We start from the raw sequence: 14,575 nt of genomic DNA, 5'->3' as shown, positions 1-14,575 counted from the left end.
AGTATTTAAGGTATTTATTATTGTTACTTATTATCGTATGTTCCTTTTTATTTGAGGCAGTTGACTTTTAGCGTCATCTTAGATCATCAGTTTTAGATTAGTTCAAATGTGTACAATTTTAAGTCAAATTTCAAATACCCTTAGTGATAAACATAATATAAATAAAACAAGATAAATTGTCAAATGTAACTAAGTAGTGAACTGATTCAAATAGAAGTACGGGAGGAGGGAGTACGGGTAGTAAACTAAATACTGTGCATTGCTCATGATATTTCCAGCCATCGTTTTCCTCTGCAATTATCATCATGCCATGCATGATTTCAAAAAGCAATAAATAGAAGTTAGGTTCGTAACCGAACGGTCGTCTCGATGCCATTAGTGCTAGAAGAAAGTACACAACCATCATCATTCCTACCCCCGACAGCAATGTTTCACCCTTGAGTGACTTCTTTTCGAATATGATAACTACGAGTAGTCACTTTATAGATTGCATTCCTTTTTGGTACAATCAGCCCGATCATCATTTTTGTGGTGCGATTACACGTACATCTGCTTCCCTATATAACGTGCTCCGAGTCGCATGGAGTTCAGCTCACCAAGCGATCACCAGCCATGGAGCTCCTCTTCTTTTGCACAATAGTTCTCATCCTCATTGTCTCATCCGTGTACCTTCTGGGCCTCTTAGCCGACGGTCGTCGCAACCTGCCCCCAGGTCCTCGCTCGCTTCCACTCGTCGGCAACCTCCTCTCACTGGGCGCCCAACCGCACCGCTCCCTCGCGCGCCTCGCGGAGAGCCACGGCCCGATCATGGCGCTCCGTCTAGGCACGGTCACCACCGTGCTCGCCTCCTCCGCAGACGCCGCCCGCGACATCCTCCAGCGCCATGACGCCGCTTTTTCCGGGCGCTTCGTCCTGGACGGTACCCACGTGTCGGCGCACTACACGCACTCCATGGTCTGGCTCCCGGCCAGCAGCCCCCGGTGGCGCGCGCTACGCAAGGTGTGCTCGGGTGAGCTCTTCGCGCTGCACCGCCTCGACATGCACCAGTCCCTGCGCCAGGAGAAGGTGCAGCAACTCGTCTGCCACGTAACACAGCTGGCACGAGAGGGCACCCCTGTTGGCGTTGGCCGCCTGGCCTTTACGACCGCGCTTAACCTGCTCTCCTCCACCATCTTCTCCACCGACTTGGCTGAGCTCGACGACCGCCATGTCAAGCCTTGCGAGTTCAAAGATGTGCTAGCAGAGCTAAACGTGACTGTCGGATTGCCAAACCTATCAGACTTCATCCCTGAATTGGCGTGGCTAGACCTGCAGGGTTTGAGGAGACGCATCGAGGGCTTGTTCCAGCGGCTACATGCCATAATGGACGAGCAGATCGAGCGTCACATGCAGGATCGCGCTGCAGGTGAGTTGGCCAAGAAAAACTTCCTGGACGTGCTACTCGACTACCGCAACACCGACGATGACCAGGGCTTCGAGCGCCAGACTCTTCTCTCATTGCTTTCGGTATCTATCTTTCAAATACTTTATTGAGTATTCCCTCCGTCACGAATTACTTGTTGTGGAAATGGATGTATCTGTATTTTTGTTTTAGGTACATCTATTTTTATTCATTTCTGCGAGAGGTAATTCCGGACGGAGAGAGTAGTATTCCTCCGTGCGTCCTCTCTTTGCAATGTTACCTCACGCTACATGGTTGTTTGGTCATCAGGACTTGTTCAGCGCGGGGACGGATACAAGTTCAGCCACCGTGGAATGGGCGATGGCGGAGCTGCTACTGAATCCATCATCCATGTCGAGAGCTCGTGAAGAGCTCGACGAAGTGATAGGCTCTAAAGAGCAGGTTGAGGAGTCCGACATTGGACAGCTCAAGTACCTCCAAGCCATCGTGAAGGAGACGTTCCGGCTCCATCCCCCGGCGCCGTTCCTGCTGCCGCACGTGGCGGAGACGATGACACAGGTCCGGGGATACACAATTCCCAAGGGCACACGCCTTCTGGTGAACGTGTGGGCCATTGGGCATGACGGCAAGGCATGGCCGGAGCCGGAAAAGTTCATGCCGGAGAGGTTTCTCGAGAAGGAGGTGGACTTCAAGGGCCGAGACTTCGAGTTCCTGCCTTTCGGGTCCGGGAGGAGGATGTGTCCCGGTACGCCGCTGGCCGTTCGCATGGTTCATCTCATGCTCGCGTCCTTGCTGCATCGCTTCCAGTGGAGGCTTCCCGTAGACGTGGAGAAGAAGGGGCTAGACATGGCTGAAAGGCTTGGGGTCAACCTGTCCATGGTTACGCCCCTTGAGGCTATAGCCACGCCAGTTTGAACATAATCATCATCTTCCTCTGCACCTGACCTTGTGGCATGGGAACATCATCAACATGCATGCGTAAATAAGGAGTAACCAAAAGAGTTTGCTTTATACTGCTACTAGTGAAAAAGGTTGTATGGTCTATTCGGTACATGTGCTTGTGTTACCAACTACTCCCTTCGACGAATAAGTGTCATGGTTTTAATTCAAAATAAGGAGTACTCGATCCATAAAGTAATATAGTAAGTGTTTGATCATTAAAGTAATGATCTAAACACTCTTATAATTCTTTACAGAGAAAGTACATAATTATTATTACGAAAAAAAGTTTCCCCCGCTTTGTATTACAAAGCAATCATCCGATACAACCAACGATAGATGCTGGGACGGAAGCAGCACAATCACGTCCAAACAAAAAAAAAGAGAAAAAAGAAAAGAAACAAATGCCGATAATGATGGATCGACAAAAACGACGAAGCCTCGCGACTGCTGCATCCACAGGAAATTGCCCCCCAAGCTCCGAGACTCCGAAGCGCCGGTTGTCGTGGTTCTAAGCCTGACAGTAGAGTGGGGGCTATGTATGGAGAGGCAAGGTCCTAGCTATGGAGAGGTTGTAAACACAAAGGATGTACGAGTTCAGGCCCTTCTCGGAGGAAGTAACAGCCCTACGTCTCGGAGCCCGGAGGCGGTCGAGTGGATTATGAGTATATGAATTACAAGGTGCCGAACCCCTCTGCCTGTGGAGGGGGGTGGCTTATATAGAGTGCGCCAGGACCCCAGCCAGCCCACGTAGGAGAGGGTTTACGGTGAGTTAAGTCTGGGGCGTTACTGGTAACGCTCCACATAAAGTGCTTTTACTATCATAAAGTCTACTTGATTACAGGCCGTTGCAGTGCAGAGTGCCTCTTGACCTTCTGGTGGTCGAGTGAGTCTTCGTGGTCGAGTCCTTCAAGTCAGTCGAGTGTGTCCCTCGTTGGTCGACTGGAAGGCGACTTCTTCTAAGGGTGTCCTTGGGTAAGGTACTTAGATCAGGTCCATGACCCTACCCTAGGTACATAACCCCATCATTAGCCCCCGAATGGATTGAGGCTTCGAGTGAGGAAGGAGTTGATGTCGTTTCCGATTAACCTTTGTGCTCTGGTCGTGCGTTGTCCTGGACCAAAGAATCTCTTCGTCGACAGGGAGCAACTTGCCTTCAGTCGACTCGATCCATTCTATTTTTGCGTCGAGTGATCTTTCGGGCTTCGACGATCTCCGAGCGACGGATCGCCGGAAACACCGCGTCTGACAGACTGATTTGCTGTTCGCGGATTCCGCGGGATGCGAAATTTGGGGACGCGCGCGAAGCGGGGCGGACCGCGGCGTTCGGATGGGACGGGGCATAGACGCCTCGATCTCCGCGCCGCCTTTTTCGCCATGTATCCCGTCTACATAACTGCTCCCAGATATGATTAGATCGACGGGCCCACCTGTCATCCACTCGGAAGGGACCTTATAAATGTGCCCGGCGAGGATTTCTGTGCTGCGCCTCAGCATTCTCTCCCTCTCTCTGCTTCCTTCTTCCCCGCCCAGCGTGCTCGCTCTCGCCCCCGCACCACTTCCCTTCGCGCATCTCGCCGGCGACCATGGCCAAGGAGAAGACGGCGGCGCTGGAGCGTGCAAAGAAGGCGTCGGCGTCGGAGAAGGCGAAGGGGAGATCCACCAGCCGCGGAGGGTCCTCGTCCAGATCCCGCCTGCCGAAGGGCTGGGTCCAAGGAGACTGGATCCAGTCGACCATCACAGAGAATGACCTCCTCGACATGGCCAACGAGGGCTTGATCCCTCACGGAGCTGCGAGGCTTCCGGGGAAGGAGTGGCAGCCCCAGCCAGAAGAGGGTGAGTGTGTGCTTTTGGCCACCCATGTTGATCGTGGGTTTTCCTTGCCGCCGAGTGTTTTCTTCCGTGGCTTCTTGAATTTCTTCGGAGCGCAGCTCCACCACTTTACCCCAAACTCCATTGCCTATCTTGCTGCGTTCGTGTCCATGTGTGAGGGTTTCTTGGGCTGTCGACCGCACTGGGGTTTGTTCAAACATATATTCACGTGTCGCTCTCAGACCGTGAAGAAGGCGAGCCCAGGTGATGAGAGAACCCGAGTCGTCCAAATGTGTGGGGGTCTGGGGATCCAGGTGAGGAATAAGAGCACCTTCCCGCCCATGACTTTTCCCGAGTCGGTCAGAGGCTGGCAGTCGACCTGGTTCTACTGCCGGGACCAGTCGACGCCGGGGCAGTCGAGTGGACTCCCACAGTTTACCATGGACCGAGTGAACAAGCCCTCCTCTCTGAAGTTGATTCCGGAGGAGAAAGCTGATGTGAAGATGTTGATGGAGCGCGTGGTGCAGTTGGTTCGGGAGGGAGTGACGGGCATGGACCTCTTGGAGGTCTTCCTCAGGCGTCGCATCCAGCCTCTTCAGTTCCGGAGCCACTGCATGTGGTTGTACTGTGGGACCGAAGACGAGACTCGAGTCCATCCAGAAGCAGTCGACGATGTCACTCTGGAAAGATGGATGGTAGCCGTTACCGGAAACAAGGACAACCCACGCGGAGCCAGAAGGATTCCTCCACTCGACCACAACAGCGATCCAAACAAGGTACATTTGCTCTGCCCTCCACTGCGTTCTTGTCGCATTCATTTCTGTTTATCCTGCCGACTGGTCGACTGATCCTTGTCTTGATATCTGCTAGGCTCTCACCGAGCTGTACTCGATGCCCAATGGGGCACAAACTCCGACTGAGGAGGGTGAGGCGAGCGGGGGTGAGAGCCAGGAAGAGGAGGAGTGGGACTCGGACGTTGCAGGGGATGACGACGACGATGATGATGACGACGGCGATGACGATGACGTTGAAGACGAGGAGGAAGAGGAGGAGGAGGTCGTACCACCGCGCTCGGAAAGGCGGTCGAAGCTTGTCCACGACCCTTCAACCGAACGTGGTAAGGGGGTTGCGACCACCACTCAGTCGACCAAGCGCCCTCGGACCATCTCTCCGGTGCCGACTGAAAAGGCGCCGAAGCAGCCCAGGGCGGCCTCGTCGAAGCCGATCAAGCTCCTGCCGAAGATGAAGGTGTCCATCCCCACCATATCAGGGTAATCATGTTGTTTGAATCTTCTCATTTTGTGTGAACTTTGTCTCTGGTCGACGCTGAAGTTAGTCGACTGATCCTTTGGAGTTGCAGTGCTGCTACTTCTGAAACCTCGGCCCGGGCTGATGACCACGAGATGGAGGACGCAGCAACTTCGAACCCAGGTACTGTATTCTTAACGTCGTTCTTAGTCGACTGACTCGCGATCTCTGATCCTGATTCTTCTCCGCAGCTCCACCCAATACTGTTATCAATCTTCCTGATGATGATGAGGACGAAGAGCCGCTGAAGCGCAGGAGGAGTCGGAAAGCGTCCGCCAGTAAGGTGCCTCAGGATGTGACGGCGCCTGAGATTCTGACTGTGGAGGAAGAGAACACCACTCGACACACGGTGTCCTTCGCAAATCCACTGACGAGTGCTCAGCAGCCCTCCCTCTTCACGACGCACCACGTCCCAGAGGACCAAGCTGGCGCAGCGAAGGAGGCGATACGCCAGGCGGGAATCATGATGGAGCAGCTGAAGACCATCCGGGACGCGAGCCAGGCAGCTTATGACGCCAGTTCTGCCCTCCAAAGCAATGTTCAGGTCAGTCGACCACCGTTTGTTCTGTTGGATATGCTGCCAAAAACTTTTCCTTTCCGGAATTTATAGTAGTCACCCACTGGGTGTTGTCGATTGAGCTCCGTATTAGCGGGGGCACGCTGAGTGCACCCGCTGGGTGTAGTCCCCAAGGCTAAGGTCGACTGCTGGCAGTCGGCCTTAGGCTTTATAATTTCAGTCTTTCTGTCAGTCGACTATGTCGACTGGATTTCACAAACCGGTGGGGGCACGCTGAGTGCACCCACTGGGTGTAGTCCCCGAGACTGTGGTCGACTGCTTGCAGTTGATCACAGTCTTAGAGAATGCATCTCGCACTTTTTTTTTGAGGTCGACTGGTCGACTTTGTCTTCAACAGGATTAGTGGGGGCACGCTGAGTGCACCCACTGGGTGTAGTCCCCGAGACTACGGTCGAATGCTTGTATTCGGCTGTAGTCTTAGAAACGTGAGTTTTTCCCTTTTTCACTCGGAAGTGAATTATATTTGACATTTAGTCGATTGGTTCTTCGCAGAACTCTTGTGATCTTGTGGCTCGCTACTCAGAGCTGGAACACAAGCATACTCAAGTCGAGCTGAGCTTGAAGCTGGTTCAGGAGAAGCTGACAAAGGCAAAGGAGGAGACCGAAGGTATGTTTGGTGAGACCCTGACGACTGCTTTTCCCCTTGCTTGTTTCAAAATCTGATCTTGCTGTAACTTGCAGGTAAGGTAAGGGAGGCCCAACAGAAGAAAGACCTTGAGCTAGCTGAGAAGATCAAGCTTGCTGACGAGAAGTTAGCTTCAGTCACCAAGCTCGAACAAGACAATACCAATCTGAAAGCTGCTCTTGGGATTGCCAACAAGGAGGTCAGTCGACTGAAAACTGATAAAGCTGCCCTGACCGACCAAGTCAGCAAATTGACTGGGAAGAAAACTGATCTGGAGGCCTTCCTGAGTGGACTTGCCAAGAAGCTGTTTCTTATGCTTGAAGGTAAACCTCTATGCTTGGCAAACATTTCCAATTGTGGTTTTTCCATTCGACCATCCCCTTGACTTAGTGATCACCCTTGCAGAATTTTGTCAAAACTTTGAAGAAGAAACTAGCCGGCTGGAGCCAAACCTCGACCCCGTCAATTCTCCGGTGAACGATGAAGTTGCCATGGATGTTCTCCGACTGGAGTCCCGTGTTGCAGCTGTCGTGGACTATCTCGCAAGGCTGAAGGCCGCCACATCTCGCATCGACTCGACGCTCTGGCCTGAGGAGACACTTCAGAATGATCTTGAGTCGCTGATGGCCCGGTTGAACACGATCCCTGGTCGAGTGCAGGAATGGAAGAAGTCCTCGGCTCGGTGTGGTGCAGATGTTGCTCTGTGTCTTGCCCGAGTCCACTGTAAGGATGCACGAGAAGAGAAGCTGGCGGCTCTTCGGGTGGCCAACACCAAGAAACACGACTTCAGGTCCTTTATGGAAACTTTCCTTGCAGCTGCCACTCGGATCGCTGACGGGATCGACCTTGATGAATTCGTTGCACCTTCCAGCCCTCCACAGGAGGGGTAAAAAACTTTTTCTGGCTCGACGCTTTAAATTTGCCTCGGTATGCCGAGTGGAATTGTAACCGATAAACCTTAACAGGCTTAACGCCTGAGCACTCTCGGTTCCTTTAGATATCGATTCAAACTTGAATTTGGTGCTTGAATACGATTACTTTTGGCTCGAAATGTATTTTGCAGGTTCAAAGCAAGGCGCCTTTATCGCAATCGACTTATTCTTCAGTTCACTTAGGTGAGCACTGGGCCGCAGCTAAGTCCCCGAGTGAAAGTCTGGCTTACCACTCGGAAGGATTTTGATAACTTAGGCGAGTACTTGGACTGCAGCTAAGCCCCCGAGTGAGAGGGTTGCTCTTCACTCGGTAGGATTTTTATAACTTAGGCGAGTGCTTGGACTGCAGCTAAGCCTCCGAGTGAGAGGGTTGCTCCTCACTCGGTAGGATTTTTATAACTTAGGCGAGTGCTTGGACTGCAGCTAAGCCTCCGAGTGAGAGGGTTGCTCTTCACTCGGTAGGATTTTTATAACTTAGGCGAGCACAGGGCTGCAGCTAAGCCCCCGAGTGAGAGGGTTGCTCTTCACTCGGTAGGATTTTTATAACTTAGGCGAGCACAGGGCTGCAGCTAAGCCTCCGAGTGAGAGGGTTGCTCTTCACTCGGTAGGATTTTTATAACTTAGGCGAGCACAGGGCTGCAGCTAAGCCTCCGAGTGAGAGGGTCGCTCTCCACTCAGTAGGATTTTCGTAACTTAGGCGAGTGCTTGGACTGCAGCTAAGCCCCCGAGTGAGAGGGTTGCTCTTCACTCGGTAGGATTTTTATAACTTAGGCGAGTCCTTGGACTGCAGCTAAGCCTCTGAGTGAGAGGGTCGCTCTCCACTCGGTAGGATTTTCGTAACTTAGGCGAGTGCTTGGACTGCAGCTAAGCCCCCGAGTGAGAGGGTTGCTCTTCACTCGGTAGGATTTTTATAACTTAGGCGATTCCTTGGACTGCAGCTAAGCCCCCGAGTGGGAGGGTTGCTCTTCACTCGGTAGGATTTTGGTAACTTAGGCGGGTGCTTGGACTGCAGCTAAGCCCCCGAGTGAGAGGGTTGCTCTTCACTCGGTAGGATTTTTATAACTTAGGCGAGTCCTTGGACTGCAGCTAAGCCCCCGAGTGGGAGGGTTGCTCTTCACTCGGTAGGATTTTGATAAACTTAGGCGAAACGGATTCGCGGCTAAGCCTCCGAGTGAGAGGCTGGCTCACCACTCGGCAGGATTTTTACAAACTTAGGCGAAACGGATTCGCGGCTAAGTCACCCACTGAGGGGGAATTTTTTGTGGACAAAAATAAAAAGTGACAGAAAGTATGGAGGGACTATGACACTATTATTTTGAGGTCCATGAACTACAAAAGTACTTGATTGCAACTCATCCGAGTGATAAAACTTAAGTGTAGAATGGGCGGAGTAGCTCCGCGTTCCAAGCTCGGGGTTCGTCGATATTATGCTCGACGTTGTAAAGACGGTACGCCCCGTTGTGGAGGACCTTGGTGACGATGAAGGGGCCTTCCCAAGAAGGAGCAAGCTTGTGTGGTTTGTGCTGATCCACTCGGAGAACCAAATCCCCTTCCTGGAAGGCTCGACCTCTCACATTTCTGGCGTGGAAACGACGCAAATCTTGTTGGTAGATGGTCGACCGGATCAGAGCCATCTCCCTTTCTTCCTCTAAAAGGTCGACTGCGTCCTGCCGCGCTTGTTCAGCCTCTGCTTCGTTGTAGATTTCAACTCGAGGAGCATTGTGGAGAAGATCACTCGGCAAGACTGCTTCAGCTCCGTAGACCAAGAAGAATGGAGTTCTTCCGGTCGACCGATTAGGTGTGGTCCGCAGTCCCCAAAGTACTGAGGGAAGTTCGTCGACCCAAGCTCCAGCCGCGTGTTTGAGATCACGCATCAGTCGAGGCTTCAATCCCTTAAGAATCAGTCCATTAGCTCGCTCTGCTTGTCCATTCGACTGCGGATGGGCGACTGAAGCGTAGTCGACCCGTGTGCCTTGGGAGCTGCAGAAATCTCTGAATTCCTCCGAGTCAAAGTTCGACCCATTATCCGTAATGATGCTGTGCGGGACTCCATATCTGAATATTAGTTCCCTGATGAAGCTAACAGCAGTACCGGTGTCAAGGCTCTTGATTGGTTTAGCCTCGATCCACTTGGTGAACTTGTCGACTGCCACCAGTACATGCGTGAAGCCACTTCGTCCTGTCCTCAAAGGACCGACCATGTCCAATCCCCATACTGCGAAAGGCCAGACGAGTGGGATGGTCTTCAGAGCTGACGCAGGCTTGTGTGACATATTCGAGTAGAATTGACATCCCTCGCACTTATCCACTATCTCTTTTGCCATCTCATTCGCCTTTGGCCAGTAAAATCCGGCTCGGTATGCTTTGGCCACGATGGTCCGAGAGGACGCATGATGACCACAGGTCCCCGAGTGAATATCATTGAGGATGAGTCGACCTTCTTCTGGTGTTATGCACTTCTGACCAACTCCAGTCGCGCTTTCTCTGTATAATTGTCCTTTGATTACTGTAAAGGCCTTAGATCGACGGACGATCTGTCGAGCCTCTTCCTCATCCTCCGGAAGCTCTTTTCTCAGGATATATGCGACATACGGAATCGTCCAATCGGGGATGACCACCAAAACCTCCATGATCAAGTCGACCACCGCTGGGACTTCAACTTCAGTCGGATCTGTGGCACTCTTGGGCTGTGGAGTTTCTTCGGTGAAAGGATCTTCTTTGACTGACGGAGTGTGTATATGCTCCAAGAACACACCACTCGGAATGGCTTCTCTCTTGGAACCTATCTTTGCTAGATCATCAGCTGCTTGATTTTTCAGTCGGGGTATTTGGTGGAGTTCCAACCCCTCGAACTTCTTTTCCAGCTTCCTCACTGCACTGCAGTATCCAGTCATGGCTGGGCTTCTCACGTCCCACTCTTTCATCACCTGATTGACCACTAAATCCGAGTCGCCATATAACCCTATCACCGGTACCCATTAACACCTCCAAGAATGGTCGCGACGATGACGACGCTGCTGCCAAGGGTTTCCCCCGGTACGCGGTGAGGAGAGAGGAAGGGTAGCCCCGACGCCCTCCAGGAAGGTCCGGTGGTACCCTCATGCGCCACCGCGTCGGTGTCGGCCAAGCCAACCGGGATTTGTCCCGATCCCATCCTCCACTCCAGGCACTCCGGAGCTCGCCACCAAACCGACCACCACCCTGCGCCAACACGGACACGAAGCTTCCCACGCTGTCTCACCACGGCACCGCGAAGATGGCCTGCACAACGAAGAAGAGGAGCCGGGACTAGGGCAGCCGCGCCGTCAGCATACTGGAGGGCCCCACCTCCACCGTCCACGACGGTAGCCGACCGGACGCCGAAGCAGGAGCCTACCGGGCCCGTGGCCCCACAGGCCCGGTCGGGCCCTCAGAGGCCCGAACAACTCCCGCCTCCACGCCGCAGCTGGCACGCCGTCGACGTCGCAGCCCCCCGTCCGAGCTGCTCCTCCTCCTCACCACACAGACGACGACGAAGCCACGCCGGGGGCCGGCCCGCAAGGACCCAGATGGGGCCCGCGGGCCCCAATCTGGGCCGGGGGCACGCCACCAGCCAACCTGCGCCACCATGCCGTCACGCCGCCAAGGAGCTGCACCATCACCGCGTGCCGCCGGCCACCGCAGCCGGGACGCCGGGCCGTCATCAAGCCAAGGAGCACCGCAGCTGCCCCATGCCCCGGGCAGGGAGCCCCGCGCGCGGGGACAGGCAGACCCCGCCGCCGCCAACACCACCCGGCCAGCGCCGGGGGCGCCCGTCGGCGGCGGCAGGGAAGGGAGGAGAAACGGGGGCGGCCGAAGGAGGGGGCGGGGCTCGCGCCGCCCCGGCCACCTCCCGGGGAGGCGGCAGGGAGGGGAGGAGAAACGGGAGCGGCCGAAGGAGGGGGCGGGGCTCGCGCCGCCCCGGCCACCTCCCAGGGAGCCGGCACGGAGCGGATCCGGGGAAGGGAGAGGGTACATAATTATTATTCAAGGTCAAAAGAGTTTGCGTCGGCATTCCCGAATCGTCGTACGCTAATATGTCTAGCCTCTGCTCGTCGTACGCTAATATGTCTAGCCTCTGCTGTTGTCAGCTCTAGGACAGAGAAAACATACATACCGTTATACGCACTGCCCCCCTCTTTTGTGCTCATTAGGAATGACAAACCATACAGGGGGAGAGACAAGGGGGACGAGCAGGGGCTGATGTCCCGATGGCCGCGGCTGATTGCCGATTGCTGCCTTGCCACAAGCTCGTGCATCTTCCTCCAGGAAATCACCACTAGATGATTTCTCAAGATCTGCTCTGGTATGCTACTGTCTAATGCATTAGCTAGCAGTAGACATACTTATATGTGCTTATTACTAGATGATTCAAATTATTTATTTTTCGTTTCACTTTTCGTACGCTTCTCTAGATAAAAATGAATAGAAGGAATAGAGCATATTGTTTTTTCCGAGCTATTTGCTTCAACCTCGAGCCCTTTGCAATGAAAATCCAGATTCAAATTGTTTACCATGTGATCATGTAGGTAATCGTAGACCTAAATATAAACCGATGATTGAAAAACATGTATTGTTCTGTCATATGTTGGAATTCCGCCCACGGATCGATCACATCATGACAAACACGCGCACAAAACCACTTGTATCCAAGGGCCCCTTGTTGTGCCCTTTGTTTTTTTTTTTCGATTTCTTGAGCGTACAATCTCAAACATTGGCATGTACATATGTACACCTGATCTGACATGTTCCTTTAATTATCCTAGTCGGATACTAAATCCTAAGCTAACACGGACACCAAACTACTACTAGTCCTGCCTACACACGGCAATTTTCTAAGGAAAACGCTTGGCTTCCACCGGCTGATTTCTGGAAAGGAATCAGCCACGTCGCCTGCGTGCCACGCGTCCTAGCGAGGACCATGCACCACTCCATAGCCGCTTGCTTCCAACCTCTCGTCAGCACTCTGTCTCCTACCTTTTCTCCTGTTCTTCATCTACATCTCCGCCCAAACACGAAGCTCCATCAACATCACCACGTGATGCCAAAACTGCTGCAGCGGAGGCGTTGGGGACGGAGCAGCCGGGTCACTGCCATAGCCGTGTGCTCCATCCTCGGATACATCAGGCGAGCCGGGCGGTGCTACATCACATGCTCGTTGTTGTAGGTGTGTGTGCCCTGTTTCTATGACGACAACGGTGTTAGGAGGCCGGTGTTGTGAGCTCACTAGGATTGCAACATCTCCGGTGTTGCGGAAACATGGTCGGTGTTGCAGAAATATAGCTGCTTCAACAACATCACTTGTACTTCAACAACAATGCACAACGATGAAGCTGTGCCGGGATGTTTCCGAAACATGGCCTATGTTGCAGAAGTCCATGAGCCTATGGAAAAATAAATCCGCAACACTATCGCTGTTGCAATATTTCTGCAATAAGAGCTGTGTTGAAAAAGGTTCTGGAACACTACCCATGTTGCAATGATGAGGACAGGCTGGATCGCAGGATAATGCCATATCTAATGGCTGCCGAGGCAGCGGATCTTTTAGATGTCCATGAGCCTACGGAAAAAGAAATTCCGCAACACTATCGATGTTGTAATATTTCCGCAACATAAGTTGTGTTGAACAAGGTTCTGCAACACTGTCCTTATTGCAATGATGAGGACAGGCTGGATCGCAGGATAACGGCATATCTAATGGCTGCCGAGGCGGCGGATCTTTTAGATGTCCATGAGCCTACGGAAAAATAAATTTGCAATAGCTGTTGCAATATTTCCGCAACATGAGCTGTGTTGAGAAAGGTTTTGCAACGTTACCCTTGTTACAATGATGAGGACAGGCTGGATTGCAGGATAACGCCATATCTAATGGCTGCCGAGGCGGTGGATCTTTTTAAAAGATCCGCCGGTTGACGCGTAGCACGGCCCATTTTCTAACGTGACAGCACGCTAGCTTGTACTAACTCTAATACAGGATTCAGCTAAGACTACGTGTACAAGTCAATCTACGAATTACTTGTATGGACAAATTAACTTACCAAGACAAGATTACCTTACCTAACATCATACACAAATGATAACATGTACAACTATTATAATAGATATGTAGCAATACAATTTTCTGTGAGACTTAATACGTTTGTGTAGTTGTCGCTTGCGCCCCCTATGGTCAAATCCTGACTCCGCCCTGAATCCATATATATATGATCATACAAAATGCTAATCGGGGGGTTGAATTGCTAATGATTAGTCTTCTGCACGTGAGGGATGGCGTGGAGTGAATTGTGCACTTGCGCATTACGTTTGTTTGGGGTTCAGTTCTAAATCATATTTTGCCGAGTCTATATATGGATTTGGACTAATTGCAAGCTGAATGATTATACCAGTCAAACTCAGTAAGTGCTTCTTCCCATGCTGCTCAAATGTGCTGGACAAGATAAGGGATGAGGAACAGGAACTTGAGGTGGCTTCCCTCGGATCGACCGAGAGGAAGCGGAGGTTCCATGACCCGCAGGACACGCTTCTAAGGGCATTCAGTGTGGACAATGATGAGTTTCGCAGCTCTGCCCTGATGAGATGAAAACCTTGGCCCCATTATTCCATACTCAAGACTTAAGAGATCTCAGCAAAATTTGGGGGTGCAACTGCTGGTCTGGATTATGGCTCAAGGACAGGCGTTAGTAATCATCCAAGCAATACTACGATCAACACGCAATTGGTGGGTCATGCTTCTAGTGCTGGTTGGAAGCAGGAATCGGAAACAGGAACCGAATGACAATCTAAAGGATGAATAACGCCAGAGATTGGAGAGACCAGCTGATAAAAGGTGCCAATGATAGTTGCAAAACCCAGAGATTGGTACGCCCTCATGTACTTCAACTTAACCTGATTTTATATATTTCATGTGCCCATTTGTTGAAGAGGCTTGCTTTGGTAGACCCCCTCTCACAAAACGTATAAAG

General features: G+C 52.2%; 1 protein-coding gene across 1 annotated transcript; it reads left to right on the top strand.

Moving 5' to 3' along the window:
• The first annotated feature begins 603 nt into the window (after positions 1 to 603).
• LOC123154933 (geraniol 8-hydroxylase) lies at positions 604 to 2,591 on the top strand. Its single transcript, XM_044573541.1, has 2 exons — positions 604 to 1,506; positions 1,712 to 2,591. The coding sequence occupies exons 1-2, from the start codon at positions 613 to 615 to the stop codon at positions 2,315 to 2,317; spliced, it is 1,500 nt and encodes a 499-aa protein (XP_044429476.1). The 5' UTR covers positions 604 to 612; the 3' UTR covers positions 2,318 to 2,591.
• Positions 2,592 to 14,575: the final 11,984 nt, after the last annotated feature.

The sequence above is a fragment of the Triticum aestivum genome, chromosome 7A (assembly GCF_018294505.1).
Source record: "Triticum aestivum cultivar Chinese Spring chromosome 7A, IWGSC CS RefSeq v2.1, whole genome shotgun sequence".
NCBI classification, from domain to species: domain Eukaryota; kingdom Viridiplantae; phylum Streptophyta; class Magnoliopsida; order Poales; family Poaceae; genus Triticum; species Triticum aestivum.
This window is presented reverse-complemented; position numbering and strand designations above follow the sequence as displayed.

Excerpts from the sequence above, each read along its gene's own strand:
- LOC123154933 (XM_044573541.1), top strand. The coding sequence starts at position 613 with ATGGAGCTCCTCTTCTTTTGCACAATAGTTCTCATCCTCATTGTCTCA. Across the intron at positions 1,507-1,711 it reads CTCTTCTCTCATTGCTTTCG|GACTTGTTCAGCGCGGGGAC; the intron begins GTATCTATCTTT and ends TTTGGTCATCAG.